Source organism: Xiphophorus hellerii, chromosome 6 (assembly GCF_003331165.1).
Source record: "Xiphophorus hellerii strain 12219 chromosome 6, Xiphophorus_hellerii-4.1, whole genome shotgun sequence".
NCBI classification, from domain to species: Eukaryota; Metazoa; Chordata; class Actinopteri; order Cyprinodontiformes; family Poeciliidae; genus Xiphophorus; species Xiphophorus hellerii.
In genome coordinates this window covers 19,562,576-19,581,261 of record NC_045677.1, presented here as the reverse complement: position 1 = coordinate 19,581,261, position 18,686 = coordinate 19,562,576, and the positions used below count along the sequence as shown (strand labels likewise).

The 18,686-nt window shown below is 36.2% G+C and overlaps 1 protein-coding gene across 1 annotated transcript in view; it reads right to left on the bottom strand.

Annotated features, from left to right (window-relative positions):
* The window catches only part of b4galt2 (UDP-Gal:betaGlcNAc beta 1,4- galactosyltransferase, polypeptide 2), a 133,880-nt gene that overhangs the window by 76,606 nt on the left and 38,588 nt on the right, over positions 1-18,686 (bottom strand). The window contains 2 exon segments of the mRNA XM_032565226.1: positions 9,565-9,681; positions 11,888-12,006. Coding sequence (XP_032421117.1) covers positions 9,565-9,681; positions 11,888-12,006 — 236 coding nt within the window.

The window sequence follows — 18,686 nt, the reverse complement described above, 5'->3', positions numbered from 1 at the left end:
TGTTTCAAACAGTAATAAGTGAGTTATATTTAACTAATTAGGGACAAGTTAATAAATTAATTGGTTTTCAAAAGGACTTTATCATATAGAATTTTACAGTAATCTATTGCTAAATGAAAGTAAGCTGAACGTCATTGAAACTTACAGCAAATAAACTAAAACATTCAGAACAACAGTGGCAGTCTTTCATAAAACTTTACATTTTAACTAAGAGCACAATTTTAACACAAGCTGGATATGTGACGAACTGAAATCTATTCAGAATCCATTAGTGTAGGGAAGCACTTTAGATGCATTATTAACCCCCTCTTGCCCCACAAGCCTTTATAGGCAGGAAAAAAGAAAACATGCATTTGTACTTTTCTGTCAAGTCAGTGTGCAAGCAGTAAAATGACGTAAGGCTACAGTTTCCGTGCAAAGCAGAGGTGAGTGCAGATGGAGAAAACAGCAGAACAATGAACAAGTTTGAATCAGAGTGACATTTCCAGGTCGTTGCAACACAAACCTGTCAAAGTGTCTGAAGGTTTGCTAAAGCTGTTATCAAATTTTTGAATAGCAATATCATCAGGTTTAAAGATTAAAGTGTAAGCAATAAAGAACAACTATTTAAATAGAATTTCATATCATCAAGCGAAAAAAGGTGAACTGATGGAATTTTGGTCTTTATGCACACCAAGGGGTGCATGAGAAGTATATGTAGTGCCTTACAAAATGATTGTTTGGGCTTTTAGCATTTTGTCTCATTTCAACTTTTCAACATTTCAACCTTTGACTTTTGCAGTTGAAATAACTTTCAAGCTTTTTAATTAGATTTTTAGATGATAGATCAACCCATAGTAGTGGAAACCTGTTAAGGGAAAGAAAGAGGATTTATTATTACTTTTTTGTGACAAGTTAAAATCGGGAGGCATCAGGTCTTATAAATCTAGTAAAATCAACTACCTCTAGAATTCATCTAGTAATTGCAGCCCACCTATGTGACAGCCAAACTCAGTATAAATGCAGCTGTTCTGTGACAAAGGAGTTGTTAAAAAGTTAGGTTGTAAGATAATAACCCATTCTTTGAGCACCTGGCAGATAATTAAGCAGCAAAGAGGCCCATGGTATCTCTAGAGGAGCTGCATAGAGTTAAAGCTCAGGTTGGGTAATCTGTTGAAAGGACAACTACTAGTTATACAGTCCACTAATCTGGTCATTAACTCAGTATATGTGCTAGTACCCTGTAGGAGATGGTTGACAGCAAAAGGTCTTCAGCATTGTCTCTTTGTCTGGTAACAAAGGCAATCTTGGGCAGACATGTAAGGTGACGAGAACAACAACCATGCAAGTGTCTTAAAAGTTGCCAATGCAGTCAGTGTTGATTATAATAATTTTGCTTCAATGGCTGCAATGCCCCTTTAAAGGGTCTCCCAGTGGCAAATTAAAGCTTGGCAGCAGCACTGGGAGTTTAATAAGCCAGAAAGGGCACATGTTAATAATTGGTGGGCACAAAGCTATCTTGAACCAGTCATACGGGAATGTTGTATGATGGAATGAACTACCAATTGTTGTAAATCGAAGGAAGTGTTTTTTGCTCTCTCTTTACCGTCTTGAAAACAATATTCAGATTAACCAGATCACGCAGTGGCTCGAGAAACTGTATGATGAAACTGATGTTGATTTCAACTTCATCAATCCGGATATTCCTCACCAGAAGCTCCCCCAGCACACACTTCTATATATTGTAGTAAGTTCTGCATTAGTGCACCGTCTTCTGAGAGGCAATGTGTTTAGATACTGGATTTAAATCACAGGCTTACCGCAGCTCAAATGCGGTAAGCCTGTAATGAGTTAATTAGAGGAAAAAGAGAACTAACAGCCATATAGTATGCTGTACTGTCACAATACCCTTTGTTCCCTGCAGAGTTAATGTTAGCATTTGATTCTAAGCAATTTCTTTGGACTTCTTTTATCCCATTTTGTACAGATTGACATGTTTTATATATAATCTAACAAGCTGATTAAATGTAGAAACAGTTTAAAAAGATAGCGTTTTCAGATGAAGTGTGATGAAAATCCTAATTAAGGGACGGACTACTTTATTCATCACAAACTGTGATTTAGATTTCTCTCCATGAAAGTGTAAGTCTTCAAAGCACAAAAATACATTTGCTGAGAACATAACTCACTAGAACAAGAGAGAATGAAGAAAGACATTCAGAGAGGCAACAAAAGCAAAGAAGATTTGCTCGGAGCAAACAAGAGAAGTTCAATGCTGGAGCAGTTACTGGTCTTATTGATTACCCTGATAACATCTCTGGTGATTAGTAACATTCTAAGATAAAATTACCACTGAAACTGTATTTAGTAACAACACCAATAAGAAAAAAATCTCTCTTTTTGTGTTGCCAATCAAATGCAATATTTGAGTCCCTTAGCTGTAGACCCAAGGAAAGGACTGTAAAAGCAGGGATATATATATATATAAAGGTTTAGTTGGCTCTAGTGGCCTTTATTTGAAAGTATTTTGACAGGAAATAGGGTATTGAGAGAGAGGAAAGACATGTGGCAAATGTCTCCAGGCTGGGAATCGAACCTGTGACCACCGTCATGAGGACTAAAGCCTCAATACGTGGGTCGTGCTTTGCCCCTGCCCACCCAAAGTAGGGATATTTTAATGACAATGAAAAGCTGACTAAAGCATGCAAAGATGAAATCACGACTAGAAGCTGAAATTGGCAGAAATGTACATGATGTTCTTAGTGATAAGTTGTCAGAGTTGAGTGGACTGAACTATGGAAGGCAGTGCTTTATCTTTTAGGAAAGATTCAAATTTACCTCAAATTAGAATAGAAATTTTAAAAAAATATCCAGCTGAAAATGTCATTAAGTCATGCAAACAGTAAAAGTTGAGATAATAAAACAATAGAACAACTGAGGTTATTTGCTTGTTTACAAAAGCCTCTTTGGATGATTTACTTTGAACTGTTAATGAATAACGTGGGTTTCTGTATTATTCTTGGTTGGTGCTTGTGAATCAAAAATAGTAGTAACAGGTCTGAGCGGCTGCCTTTAATTAATAAATCCAATCTGGATATGATGATCCATTTGCTTTTCTGAACCGGATAATAACATCTCAAGTTGATGTAGTGTTTTTTATAGACATTTGTTTAATCAAAAGACAAAATCAAAAAAAGACAGCGGTATATGTAGCTAATCTGGTCCAGGTAGTTTATAACAGAGAACCCTTGGTAAGGATTAGAATTTCAGGCACAACTTTTAATTAAACAAGCAAAATTAAAAATCTTTATAACACTTTGTTTCTGAGGTTTTGATATCAGCTGTCTCAGAGTGCAACTAATAAAGCCAAAGAAGGCTAATGAACACACTCAAAATCCATTTGTCTGGGAGCCAAATAAATTATTATTTGGGCAACTAACCAAGAATAATCTCTTCCAATAATGAGCCATTTAATAAGAACTGTTATTGAAATGCAGCACAACAGTAAAATTTGTTCTGCTTGTCAAAACCAATTAGGATAATTTGTGAACTCTCTTTCTTTATTGGACAGGTCACAGTACATTTTTTATTTTGCTGTGATAAAATGTTTTTCTGTAATTACATATTTGGGAACAAAGCCATTAAACATTTAGCCTTTTGCAGCGACTGTGGTTGAAGTTGTTTAATTAAGGGGAAGAAAGGAAGATTTCAGAATGACATTTAATCACGCTATTGCCACAATATTACACATAGGAGTTAAAGCATCTAAAAGGCATACAGAGTAAAGAAGAACTTTGTAAAAAACGTTCTCTGGCAAAACAATAACAACTTTCCAACCAGCAGAACATACTGATTCAGGAGAGCATTGTGAAGGAGAAAAAGAAAAGAATTGCTTTTTCATCAGATCAATATTCTATTTTGTGGTCAACTGCAAAAATAGTTCCCTTATCTCCTTTTTTTTCCAATTTATGGAGTCTGTAAAAAAAAAACAAGAAAATGCAGATTTGCAAAGCTCTTCCCTTCCTTATAACTGTTTGTCTAAATGTCTTTAAAACACAATAAAAATGTTACATGTGATTTATTTCAGCTATAGCATCAAGTTGTCATGACACATTTTCTGTAAGTCTGTAACTAGACAAAACATGAATTAATTGTTGCAGTGTGATATTTTTATTTACTTATTTATTTTGCCTTTCACGGTATTGTCTCTTTTAAATAACTTCGGAGAGTAAAATATGACAAAACCAGGAATCACAAAGTTAAAAGTTTACTACTTAAGGTCTAAGTGAAATTTTCAAGCAAGAATTTACACTTTACCTAATATATTATGTACATATATTCTGATTCTAAGGTGGTCTTTGTTAGAGTAATACTTTATTACAGACACATAATGAAATCGGATGGCCTGCTGTCGAGGCCTAGAGTTGGAGACTCCTGCTGTAAAGTATAAAGCTCCAATGTATCTAATCATAACTAATTAAATGTCAACAACAGAGATGAAATAAGAAAGTGACTTCCACTTTCTAGATGTTTTCTTCTGCTCTAGGTTACTATAATTTATAAATCAATACTGGTTCTGAGTTTTGGATTAACCTTAATCTCTCCTAATGAAAATAAATCCAAACAGCAGATGGTTCTTCCTCCATCATCACCTCTGTTATCCACCCCATCACCCGTCTCCAACCTCTCCTACTCACTTTTTCCTCACCTGACTTGTTTTCATCTTTCTTTCCCTGCTTCACATTTTCAGCTTATTTCTGGGCTTTTCTCCAGTTTACACACTGAGCCGGTAGCCAACAAATACTGGTCCTCGTTTTCAGCAGGCAGAGAGGACAGAGAGCAGCAGGGCAGAACAGCAAGGTTGCTACATCACGTTCAGCATGATCCCTCTGCAACGCCTACACAATGTACCAGCTTTCAGAGAGAGAGATGATGGCTATGTCCAGCTGAAGCCAAGTAGGGGCAGCAGGTTGTCTCAAACAGCAGAAAGAAAAATCTTAAAACCTCTCAGAACAAATTATAATTCACAAGACATTGAAAGGTACGATCAAACGTGGCACCAAAATAATGAAACACAAAGACAGAAAAATGTAATTCCAATATTCAGCCTTTCCTGTGTTCTTTGTCCCAGAGATCAAACCATTTAGTGTGAAATGTGTTCATCGACCCCTGAATAAAATTAAAAAGAATTTGTGAACAAATGTTATAACACACTCATTAGCCAAAACAAGTTATGTGCCAGTATGATCTAAAATGCCACTTGGAGAGCAAGTTGGCATCAGCTCAAAATACACACAAAAAAACATATAATTGATGTCTGATACACTAAGGGACAAATAAATGTAATTATTGAAGACATATCATGTGCTCTGTTGAAACTAAAATTGCAGTGTTTGGCCCAAATGTGCATTTTGTGACAAGTCATGTGTGGATGTTTTGTTTCAGGGGAGAGTTGAGCACCTCAAAAAACATTATGGGATGAAGCATTATGGGAAAATGTTAAAGTAACATCTCAGGGCATCAGGCAAAATTCTTTAAAAATCATCTAACTATTTGAGCATTTATCAAATTTAAATAATTTTGTTGTTCCTAACTGACCTGTAATAGAAAAGTTTAGCCTGATCTACTGTCAGAGGCTGAGAAAATAAAGACAGAATGTATAAAAGGTGTTGCTTAAGAGTCATTTCCTGTTGTGATCAATGTTGATCACTCTTCCTGTATTTGAGAGGTGTGTGCTTATGTTGTACCTCATTTAACCTGTTCTCACCAAATGAATTGTAGCAGAGTCGATGTGAAATGTTGGGTGGGTGGTGTTGGTTCAGGCCATTACAGCCAACAGATTAGAACAGACTGGGCCTGAGGGGAGGAAGGGAGCATCTCTAAGTATTATGTTGTTTTTCCCCCATACACTGTAGAAAAAGAATGAACTGAGTCATTCAGAGTTAAAATGCGATCCTGTTTATAGCTCCAGGGAAGCAAATGGGGTAGACTGCTATTTTGATAACATCATTTAAAGACATGATAAACAAAGTGGATTTTTGTTATGCCACTATAAAAAAAAAAACAAATTTGTTTTACCATGACAGTTGGAATAATCATCAATCTTACTCTATTATTAGGGTAAAGTGACTGTCATCTTAATCTCAAGCCTTTCGTTAACATAGTAAAGGTGTGTGAAAACCTGGAATGTCTAATATTTCAATTAACTTATAACCTGTAGCTTTTATTTCACAGAAATGCCTTCTTTCTACAAAAACCTGTTTCAACTCTGAGCACAAGACTGTCTTGCCTAGATAAAACTGCAAGGCAAACCATGATTAACACTTACCCCCACCACTATCAGACAAACACGCTTGCCTCACCCATCCTCAGTGAATTTGTGTTAAAAGGGTCCAGACTTGTACTCATTTAACACTTGACTGAGCACGATAGAAAAATGCTCTGCTGTGAACTCTCGCAAAGTGTCAACCACTGTAAAGCTTTAATCGTTCATCATGTCAAACACATTAGGAGCTCTTGTCATCAAAATCCCACCCCTGTCCTTTTGATTTGGTTCCTCTCCATCTGCCTTCCCGCCAATCCCTTTTAAGCATCTACCTGCTTTGCTCATCTTATAATCAGTGGGAAATGGCAAGACGTTTAACTGAGAGTCCTGACTAAATGGAAATGTTTGATTCAATTCACTAAGCCCCAAAAGTCCAATTTGTATGACATATTTCTGGACCAAGAAAAACAAAACAACTGACATTTTACTACTTTATTTTAACAAGCCAAACATGGAAGAGCCTCTTCATGTTTTGTTTTCCAGATGATGTTTAGCAAAAGGTCACTTCGATAATTTAATTGAAATATTGAAGTCAAGTTTATCATTTTGCAGGTTTTAAAAGAATGCACTACACTTATTTCGTTCTTTTTAAGTTGAAAAGTACAATTTAATTGAAAAACAAATCTGCTGAAATAATTATAATAAAAAAGAAAAATCGCAGTAACCCAGTTTGATAAACTATGAGTCCAGCACGTACAGGACCAAAAAATTTTAAAAATATGTATCTCAAGCCCAGACTAGACAAAAACTTTAAAAACATTACTTTAAGACAAGTACCACAGCATAACCCATATGTAAAAATTAAAGCTTAAGTGGAAGTGGACAATCTAACATGATAACAGGTCTGCTATCACTGTGGGATTATACCACAAACAGCCAGAGAAAACTCAAATCACTCTTTCAATTTCTGTATAATCTTATTTAATAAATTTTAAATGTTGGGAACAGTAAGAAAAAGGTTTCAGCTTAACCTTTTCCTTTTAAGATCTGTGGTATTATTGTCATTCATTGACAGCATCCAGCCAGGAAACATGAGGACAGAAACGAAGGGAATAAATCCAGCAACAGTCCTCAACAGCCGGATGTCTGCCTTAATGATTTTAGCCTCTGCTCACATATTGAGTGCTGATGATGTCACTACGGCATTAGAAAACCTGTCACAGCATTTTAAGAGTCAGGCTCACATGCAATACTTGCCATCCCTTTGGTCAATCCATGCCTCAATGTGTTTTACACACATAAAAGTATCAACACATCCTAAAGCAAAGCAATATTGCGTCTTTTGCCAGTGTTTAACTCACTGCTCGTCTTAATAATATTTTCTTTCTGAAAGAGAAAGAAAATATTAACCCTCTAACCTAAGTTCTTTCTAACAAGAGTTCTTCATTACAACTCATCAAGTAAAAAACTACTTCAAAAATGACATGAAAGGCTCCTCTACTTCAAACTGTGCAGACCCTGAACCCCAAGTCACCGACTGGAGCGAATGTTGATGGTTTAACAGATAATTGCAGTCAGGCAGTGAATTAGTGTTTGTCTGAAGTGGAGGTGACAGAGCTGAAGATGCTGCTGAGGGTCAAAATTAACTACCTTGTACTGTGACATTACATCAGTCGGAAGGCTGATCTGTAACAGGAGGGTGCAGCAGCTTGAATAAACAGTGGGCCTTGCAGTGTGGGAGTGCCTTCGTTTGACTGGAAAGCTGTCCTTGGGCAAGGCACAAAATCCCGTTTTACAGTCGTTCATGTTACTTCTCTCCTTTCCCATTTTTTCCTATTTTCTGACATTGTTTTCAATTGTTTTTTCTTTTATTCATTCCATTCTTCTTTTCTCTATATTTGTGTTTATGTTTTCTAAATGTTTAAAGCTTTTTTGCAAATTTCCCAAATTTACAAGGAACTCATTTTAAACTTTGCTCTATGGGTGTTTTATACTAATATATAAGTTTAATTGTCTGATTTAATCTAATATCTGACTTACTGAGTGTCCACATTTAGGACATTTTCACTTTTGCTGAAAATGTTACATTCCTTTGTTTTAGAGGTGAACAAACATTCACTCATTTGACATATGAAATATTTGTAGACACAAAAGAAATGTGTGTTGAAAGTGTATAAATGTAAGAAAGGCAGTGCAAGTGTCAAGAATTTTGAAGAACAGAGCACAGCAGGGCAGGCGGAACCAAAGGTCCTTTCCACAGAGGGAGTGATTAAGGCATTGCACAAATCCCACAGGGGAGTGAAAGGCCAGGAAGGAGATCTCATTACCCATAATGCAGAAGAAGACAAATTCTCGCCTAACGTAGCGTGGAAAACTCACACACAATGTCATAAAAGTATTTAAAATCCCTATGCTGAACTAATGGTTTTAAAAGGGAAGAGGGTGGACATTTGCTCTGAGGTTCAGTTCTACTTTTAGGAGAAAGCCTTAAAAATATGAGACAAGAAAGGGAGAGAGCAGTCCATAGGAGTTCAGGCACTTGCATCATAATGTGCTCTGAGTTTCCACGTTCGATTTGTCAACTACTGTAATAGTTTCTAATAATTGACAATGATTACAGTTCTCCTAGGTATCCTCCCATAATATAACCTGACAGAGCTTGTTCAGGCAACACTTCCATTATGGATGATTGTGTTTAGCAGATTCCTCCAAGCAGGCTACAATGTATGTACGCTCTCCAGCATACATACATTGCTGGCAATTCCGAGGCAATAAACTGATTAGTGAACAGTTTGAACTCAAGTACCACAGGTGGTAATAATTTATCAATTGAATCTTTAAAGAAAAATATGTTTCATGGATTTCTTATTAAGAATTTGACACATTGTGTACATCCTTGTAGAAAGTGAATGCTACTCTTGTGGTATTGTGCTTGTACTCTGACCAGATCCACAATTACACAAACATATTGTAAACACCAATTTCTGCATCATTCCCACCTGCTGTCTACATACCAAGAGGGAGAAAAGAGGCATTTTTTCAAAATGACCACCCTACTTTTAAGATTTTAAATTTAGGTTTTGTAGTGTTTTCTACCATCCGTGACAAACACAGAAGTTCATGATGTTCAGCTTTTGATCACATTGGGAATGAGACAGGTGTTACTGACTGGTTAACTTTATCCTCATCCTGATGCCATTAGGTCTCTTGCTGAACTTATTTTTGAGCTCTTCACTGACGTCCACACATATTTTAACTCAGAAAGCCCACATCCTAATCATTGGGTTTGCATGAGAGCATCTAGACTCTTTGCACCCTACCTGGTTGATGATGTAGATGCCGTAGTCAATCTTCTGCCGTCTGAGGATAGGGTGGAGATAGTGGAGCCAGTACTTCAGGTGATTTTCTCTGTGACGGAATGGGATAATGATGGCAACCTACAGAACAAAGATGCCAAACTTATGTTATCACCCGTTTGTTATCTGTAACCTTTTGTGCACAAGATCTCCTCATTTCATCACGAGCCACTGAACAATAAAACCACCTGACAAAATCAAAGCAGGAAAACATTGAAAAACAGAGTTTTGTTTTAATCTATACTAACCTTGTGTCCGGCAGAAACAAAACTTAGATAAGCATTTGAAATGGTACATGCTGCCTTGCCTTAAAAGTTTTCAGCCACAAACTTTTATTAATTTTGTTAAGATTTTAGATGAGAAATCTGCACAAAGTAGTGCATATTTATAAGGTTCAAGAGAAATGAATGATTGTTTTCATTACATTTACACAATCTTCGAGTTACAATCTTTATCACAGTACTGATGTGGGCACTAAAATAGGTAAGATGATTGCTTGGATACAAGATTTTGCAGGATGATGTATTTTAAATGCCATTCATTTACATTCTGCCTGTAAACAATATATTTGACCAGTTTAATAGATTCTACTGTCCTCAATTTCTGAACTTTTTGTGGATTTTAGTGGTTGAAAATGTATTTTATTTTTTTTAGACTGATCAATAAATGCATATTCATATACTCATTCACTGATGGAAAAAAGTGTTTTCTCACATTCTACCAAAATATCTAGTCAGGGAAAATCTTTGTTTAGTTATTTTGTTTCAGAGCTGATTTATTGCTGATCCAGAGATGGTTGAAGGTTTGGTAAGGATATTTTGCAGATGAGATACTTAAGCATGTACAAGCTAAAAACAGAAATATTAGAAATACATCATTATGATATCATCTTGAGATACTATGGGGTTTGTCTCATGGTTTGTTACAGCAAAATAATTACATAACAATCTAAAGATAGAACAGCTTCTTTTCTCTAAATAATGGGATAAGAAATTTAGGGGTTTAAATTTAGAATATCTTGTCTTGTGATACATAGAGATTATTTCTATATCAGCCACAGAAGTTGAAAAGGGATAATTCTTCAGAGTTAGCAATTAGTCATGACAGCAACACTTAACAATGAAACTGGGTGAAAAGCAAAAATGCTTTTATGGCAAACAGATTTATATTTCACACCAGAATTTAGGTTTTTACTTGTTAAGGTTATGAGAATGGAACCAGAATGTGGAGAAAGGAAAATAAGACCATACTGTTGTGCCAGTCTTGTTCTAATGTTTCTGGTTGGAGGACATCTTGATTAAAATCGAGACTCCCAATAGACTTCCACAATGTTAACTTTTTTTAAATGATCTCAATAAAAATATGATCTCAGTTCTATTTCAGTTAAGGCCAAATAACAGATTATCCACTTTAATGAATAATAGATAAAGGCAAAACAGTGGTTCTTGATTTCTGTTATTAAAAAGCCAAAAAATTGTACTCCTTTGACGCAGCGATAATATCTTGACTTTTGAAGCATTTATCCATGGTGTGCTTCTAACAAATTCTAACAGTGCTTATGTTAAAGAGAAATATTGCTTAGGAACACATTGGAAAATGGCTAAACTATCCTTTTTGATTATCTTATTGGACATATTTTGTCTTACTGATTGACACCTGTCACAAATTTATGTAAGGAAAGAGAGGGGTAGATGAGATTGTTTTGCTCTGCAGGAGAAAACATTTAGGTTATTTTTTAGGAAGGTAAAATGTTTATTGGGAGCAGAAAAGCATGTTTTTCATTTCTTGAAAATAGATAGTTGCTACATTTTATAGACAAATAAACACTTTTTCTTTAAATTAACCTACTCAGTTGCAAATTGTTTTCAATCTGAGTTTTTTAATGACTGTACTGTGACTTTGTTATGAATATGCCCTATACAAGTCTTGTTTCTGATTTTACCTTGTGTGAATATGCATGCATCCACTTATCTTTACATTGCTGCTGAAACACCTGAGTTTCCCCAGTGTGGGATAACACAGGATAATTATATTCTTGTATCATATTCTGTTTCATTATATTCAATACATTTCTACATTCTAAATCAATACATTTAACAATAAATTTCAAGACAACTCAATCAAATAAGATGTCTTTCATGCTAATTTTGTTTTGTGCCGCACATAATGTGTTGAAGTATATCCATTATAAGAAATGATTTTGAAAAATCTTAGTTTGAACACTTTTAATCAGTTTAAAACAAAGCATGAAAAAACACAACAATCAGACAGAAAAAGATCCACAGACCTTCCATCGCGGCCGGCAGTCAGGCGGCTTGTATCGGCCTCCCTCTGTGACGTTTGGGTTTTCTTTCTGCAGTCTTTCCATTGTCATCTGGGAACTGAACTCTATCAGCAAGCGCCCCACTGAAGTCAAAAAGAGGGAGCAATGAGAGAAGAGTTACAAAATGGGAAAGACATCAAAGAAATCTATGGTGGAAAAGAAGAAGAAATTGAAATAAATGAGCTGAGGAAGAACTGCAACTGAGGACACAAGGGAAAGACAGAGCTATTAGCTTGAAAGAGATGCTGCACGTGCAGCATGGGACTGTGAGCAGCTACAATATATACTAAAAATGCACTTCTCAAAATGCCATAACTAAATTAGATACACAGGCTATTAAAAGCACATATTGTTAAAAAAAAAAAGACAGACTTTGAAGTTAATCAAAATAACCAAAACATGAAAAATATTTAGTCTCCACTGCTCCACCACCAAAGAGTTGGATCAAATTAATTTATCTGTGATTTATTTAATGGTCAAAATATTATATATACATGTGTGTTTCTGTGTGTTTGATTGTGTATTCAGACTAATTTGTGAGAAAAGTATTATGAAGTATAAATACTTTTCTCACAGCCTTTTCTCATGTAAGGCTATTAGAAAAGTATTATAAATCTAGGTCTTTCTGCGTGGAGTTTGCATGTTCTCCCTGTGCATGCGTGGGTTCTCTCTGGGTTCTCCGGCTTCCTCCCACAGTCCAAAAAGATGACTGTTAGGTTAATTGGTCTCTCTAAATTCTCCCTAGGTGTGAGTGTGTGTGTGAATGGTTGTTTGTCCTGTGTGTCTCTGTGTTGCCCTGCGACAGACTGGCGACCTGTCCAGGGTGTACCCCGCCTCTCGCCTGGAACGTTAGCTGGAGATAGGCACCAGCATCTCCTGACCACACTAGGGACAAGGGTGTAAGAAAATGGATGGATGGTATTATAAATAAAAAGTGAATTAAAAATTTATATTAATATAGATGTTATTTCATGACACCAGCTATTTTGACTTGAGAAATTTGTTTTCAAGACTGCACACTGCCTTGCATTCAATATTAACAATCCTAAACATTTTACATGTCTTGTCTACATTAAAACAACAAGCTTCATATATTTTATTGGATTTTTATGTAACAGTCTAATAAACTACAGTACATTTGAAGTGGAAGGAAAACAACTAATGTTTTTATTTTTTCCCAGCAGTTACAGCTCCAGGTATCTCCCAGCATTGCATGTCTAGAGATGCCTAATGTTAGTCGTAAAATACTGCGAGCCATTCTAGCACATTAACATGATTTGCTTTAAACCAATTGCTACCATTATAACCAGAGCACATCAAACTTCTCCACAGTTCTGTCTCTGACCTGACTGATGTGTTCCTTGGTCTTTATGATGCTGTTGTTCCTCTACAAAACACTAAAGTGACCGAATAGCTAGACTATACTGTCATTGTATATTATATAACTTACTAATTAACTGACTTCTGAAGGCAAATATTGGACTGGAGTGTTTTAGGTGTAACCATGAAAAAACAGAACAAAAGCCCCACACTGCCCCACTAACACCTTGTCCTGGATACTGGATTTAAATACAATTTACTGTAAAATCTCATTTCTAAATCGACAGAAACAATATTAACACCACATATTGTGGTGGTTTACATAACTGCAGGCTGCTTCACCTCACCTCCATCAGTCCAACTGTACAATTCAGACTCGTTCATAAGTCAATGAGTAGCTAAGCAGCTTCTCAATTATAAAAGGTAAGGTATGGGCAGGTTACTATGATTTTCATAAATGCACTTGAACAGTTATATAATTCTGGTGAAGAGCAACAGCTCCGGGGCCTCTGCCTAGAATGCCCATCATCTCATCTCAGAGTAAAGAGAGCCTATATGTAAAGAGGGCTCATAGTCCAGAGTAAAGAGGGGACAATTGGCTCTGATGTCACAACAGTTCTTCTGTAAGACTTTACCTTTAACAGCAGAGCACTTCAGTAGTTAATATACTTTGTAAGTTATTAGCTATGCAGCTGAAACACAAATAAGCCTTCAAAGTGTAATTTCCTCAGTAGAATCAGAAGACTGTGTAGGCACATGTAAATGATAAACAGAGGAAATTTGCATTATGAACAATAAAAGTATATGCATGTGGTTTGAGGTAAAACTGATTGAGAAATGTGATGACAAACTAGAGCTTTCATGTAATTTACACAATATTCAAATTACCCAACACAAATACATTCCACGCAATAATGTCTCATGTGTATATGTAGTGATATTACAAGTAAGACATTAGAAAATCAGGCTGTGTGATTGCTTTATCTAGGACACCCGCTGCACTAAGGGATACAACAGTGCGCTGTCTGCAAATATATATGGTAATACACACACACAGACAATAATTATGAGCTACTATATCTCAAGGCCGTGAGGTTAACTCCACATGTACTGACACAATACAGTTTGAGCACACCTGAAGAACTAAACACACACACTTACAAACAGCATATGGGGTTATTTAAGGCTATGATTCAGCCTGGGTCAAGAAGAAGCAGAAAATGAGAGCACTCGGGTTGGTTCTCTGTCTGATATGGCATCCATTCACAGAGTTATTGCTCTTTGTCTGCTTCTGTTCCTTTCCTCATGTATTGTGTCACTGATTTGTTCTGCCATCCTCACCAAATATCAACTCGTATATCAAAGTGAAAAGATCGATGAGTTATTGCAGACATCCCTAATACGTCTTTTTCCCTCTGTGTCGCTGTCAGGTTCCCTCAGCTCCACTGGTCACTGTTCTTAACAGGTCTATTAGGTTGTTTAACAGGTTCGTTCTTTATTCTGAGGCCCATTAACAGGTACAGCTTTCTCCACATTTATTGGTACTGAACTGATGTGTAAAATGCCATACGGTAAACTAGTTGTTTACTGTGTTAGAATTTCATTGCACTTAAAAATGTCAACAAAAAAAAAGATCACTTTGCATTTGAGTTGATATGAATTTGGCTTTTTACACCATTACAAGCATCCTCAACAGTTCATATAAAATGGGTGGAATGATATGTTAATTCAAATGTGCTTTTTAAACCAGTTAGCAGATGTGTGTCATGCCTTGACCAGTAGATGCCAATGGCTTTGTCATTCCTTCAGAAATTCCCTTAGATATTTTAGATCTGTGATCCTGTTGTGTGCTTTTGGTCTTCGTGATGCAATTTCTTCTTCATAGAACAGCTTGAATCGATCTGAGAATAAATTACACACAAATTAACTCAGTTTACAAAGAAGGTGACTTCTACAACAATTTAATGGACTGAATTATATTTAGGGGTATGAGATTAAAAAAGACTACACATAAGAGATTTATTTTTATAGATAATGTTAAAACCATTTTCCTTCCACTCCACACTCATGCCCTGTTGTGTGTTGATCTATCACATAAAATAATAAAAATCCCTGGAAATCTGTGGTTGTAACGAGGGAAAATGTGGAAAAGTTCAAAGTGTGTGAATGGTTTGTGATGACCTTGAAGTACAACAGTTCAGGCCATCTGATCATGCAAACCCACACAGCAGGCGATTTGTTCCTCAGCGCTCCTGTTCTGACAGTGTTTGAGCCATCGTGTGCTTAAGTGGCATCCAAAGCAGCACCAAGGTCAGTTTTCTGAGAAATGTCCAGAGTTTATAATTGCGTTTGATTTTTTAGCCTCCGGAAGAGTGGGGAGCGTAAGTTCAAGAAAGAGTGCACAAGAGAAGAAATGAGAAGAGAATGTAGGATGAATAGATAAAAAAAGGAGGCATCATGCTGCTGAAACAGACTCTGCATCAATGGAGACTTTCAGCTCTCCAGATCTTATTAGACTGTCCACTCTCTCCACCTCTTCTCTTTCAATCATTTACAAGTGCTTCCACCAGCTCTGGGTGATAATTGCTATTCTTTCCAGCTCGATGAAAAAGAGAAAAAGAGGGAAGAAAAAAGATGACAAAAGAAAGCAAAGACAAAAAGAAAAGAAAGTTTTTAAACCAGTAAACTTCAAAGCTTCTCATCTCTTTTTGTTTTTGTTAAAATACCCCCACACCCACTTCTTCATATCCTTTCAGGAATCACTGTAGAGGATTAAGGAAATCATTAAATCCAAAGGCCATGTACAATCTCAGCTGTGTGTGAGTGCTTGTTTGTTGGCTCAGGGGACTATTGGCATCTAAGAATCACTGTGAGATGCAAAAAAAAAGCAAACAAAACACCCCCATTATCTTCCACTGGTGGGAATGTGTGTGTACATGCAACACCCAGCGTAGACACACAGGATAAAAAAGTTACCAGCAGTTTATTCAGAGCTCACCAATACCAAGCACAAAGGGTTGGAGGGAAGGCGGTGACACCAGCAGATTGATGGCTTTGTTGTCATGTAGCTGCAGCTAGAAAATGAAAACCCAATGACAAAAAAAAAGGAAACATGAATTTCATAAAAAGGATCCTGTCAAGCAGGTCTACATGAAAATGTTTTTGTTCTTTTGCAAACAGCCTGTGCCGGGAAAAATCAGGACCAAGTCCTGTAAATCAGAAGCCATAGTTTTTCAGTAGCAAAAGGTGAGTTGTTTAGGGAACCTTCTTCAAGTGGAAGAGTTCAACTATCTTGGCATATTTTTCAAGAAGGATGGTGTGGTGGAATGGTGCAGGAGGAGTAGCAATGTGGATATTGACTGACATTATGAATTAAGACCTGAGGTTCAACAAGTTGAAGACACAAATGAGATCCCAAAATGTTACTTTTTATTTTAAAGGATAATAGCTGGGCCAAGTGTTGCAACAGGAATCCACTGCTTGCAGACTAATCAATACTGGTCAATTTATAGTTTTACTTTTGATCACTAGATATGATGCTCAAAATATCCTTTTGGATGATTTTCAAAAATAGTTCAAAATCTGAATTGGAACATCAGACACTTACAGATATCCATAAAGGACACCGCAATTAATAAATCTTTAACATTTTCATTAGTTGACATTTTTGTGGTCCTGAAGTAACAAACATGTTTGTCCAGAGAAGGTCACTGAGATTTTTTTGGGATCATATTTTCATGTTGAATGCATTTCGTCTCTTTTCCCAGTTTGAAACTTTACAGTTTTGGTAATTTTGCACCTAATTTTCAAGCACCAAAAAGGATCCATCTGAAATATGCTTCACAATGCCCAAGCTGCAATTAGTAACCAGGCAATTTTTTTTTAAAATTTTGGACAACCAATGACTTGTTTTTGAGTTTTTTCAATAATCTCACTGAATTTAAATATACTTATGAGACTAAGTATTCAAAAATCAAGAGGAATACACTGACAGGCAAGTGTTAAGTACATGGGTATGAAATTGAAGGACGTGTGGGTATGAACTGCCCAAGGGCAGCTTGAATCAGAGCTCATCAGGATTTTAACAACAATGATGCCACAATAAATATTTATTTTTTTCTCTCTAAAGAAGGCTTAAGGGTGGCTGGTGATGCACTGTTTGGCATCTTTGCAAAGATCTTAGATGCAATTTTGATCTGAAACTTTGAACCTAAAGTTTTCATAATCTCTCGGCTTCACTTCTTTCTTTAAAAATGTATGTTTATGTTTTCGTTATTAACACCAAACTGCCAGTAGGTCCAACTGGGATCCTGTCTGGTCGTCCTTGTGTTGTGATGGGAAAGCTGTTACCTAGAGCATATTGGCTTTTAATTACGTTTTGTTGCCTGTTGAGGTAGCACATCTGCTGCCCTCCTGGGTTCTGTCCGAGTTGAAACCTCATCTTCATGTTGCTCATAATGCATTGGTAAGCCAAGTATAAGCATCAAACAACTTGTGTTTAGCTGGCAGATCCGCTGATGATACCTAATCAGACAGTTAAGAAATGAGGATCAAATGACTGGACTCAAGAGTCTGTTTTGGGATTGACTCATCTTTAAAGGGAAAGGAGAGCTTTCAAATGCAAATAAGATCATATTTTTATGACTATAAGCAAATCTCCATATCTTAACACAGTATTTTATACCCAAGGGACTTAAATAGTTTTCAAAGCATTGTACATGTTTTTTTATTTTTAATTTTCCAGTCCCATTATTTTTAAGCATAAATGTTCTAGAAAAGACCACCTTTGCAATATAATGGCTCTGCATGATCTTTCTGGGGGACAGTTAAATTAATCTTTAAAGAAATTCATGAACATATGGTTTCAATTACACTGCTTTTTAACACTATCTTTAAGAAGAAATATGTTAAAGAGGTCTAACAATATTAAAGATTTTCTATGATAAATACAAGAAATTGGAATCGGAGGTAGAGAAGGCGATTGAACTCTCCTGCACAGAGGTAAGTACAAACAAAACATGAAAGTGACATCTGTTTCTACAGTTAAGATTAGCTCAAATTTGGACACTGGCAGCAATTGTTTGACAAGCATATACACTGACCAATAATAGTATACAAATGTAATTAAGATGTTGTAAGGGCTTAATTATAAACACACTGAAAATACTGCGAAATGTTTAAATTAACCAGGTGAAGATGCCGTTTTACTGCATTGTCATGCATATTTTATGTGTAAAAGCAAATGTAACTTTAATGAAATAATCTAGAACAATTTTCATTCTTTGATCTGAAAGACTGCAGCTCTGCCGCTAAGGCAGCTTTTTGGATTTCCTTTGTTCCCATGTTCAGACACGCTCGCAGCCACAAATTGGTTGAGCAACTATCTCTGATCATCAGGATGTGTTTTCTGGTGTGATGTAAGACAAACAAGTTGTGTGCATAT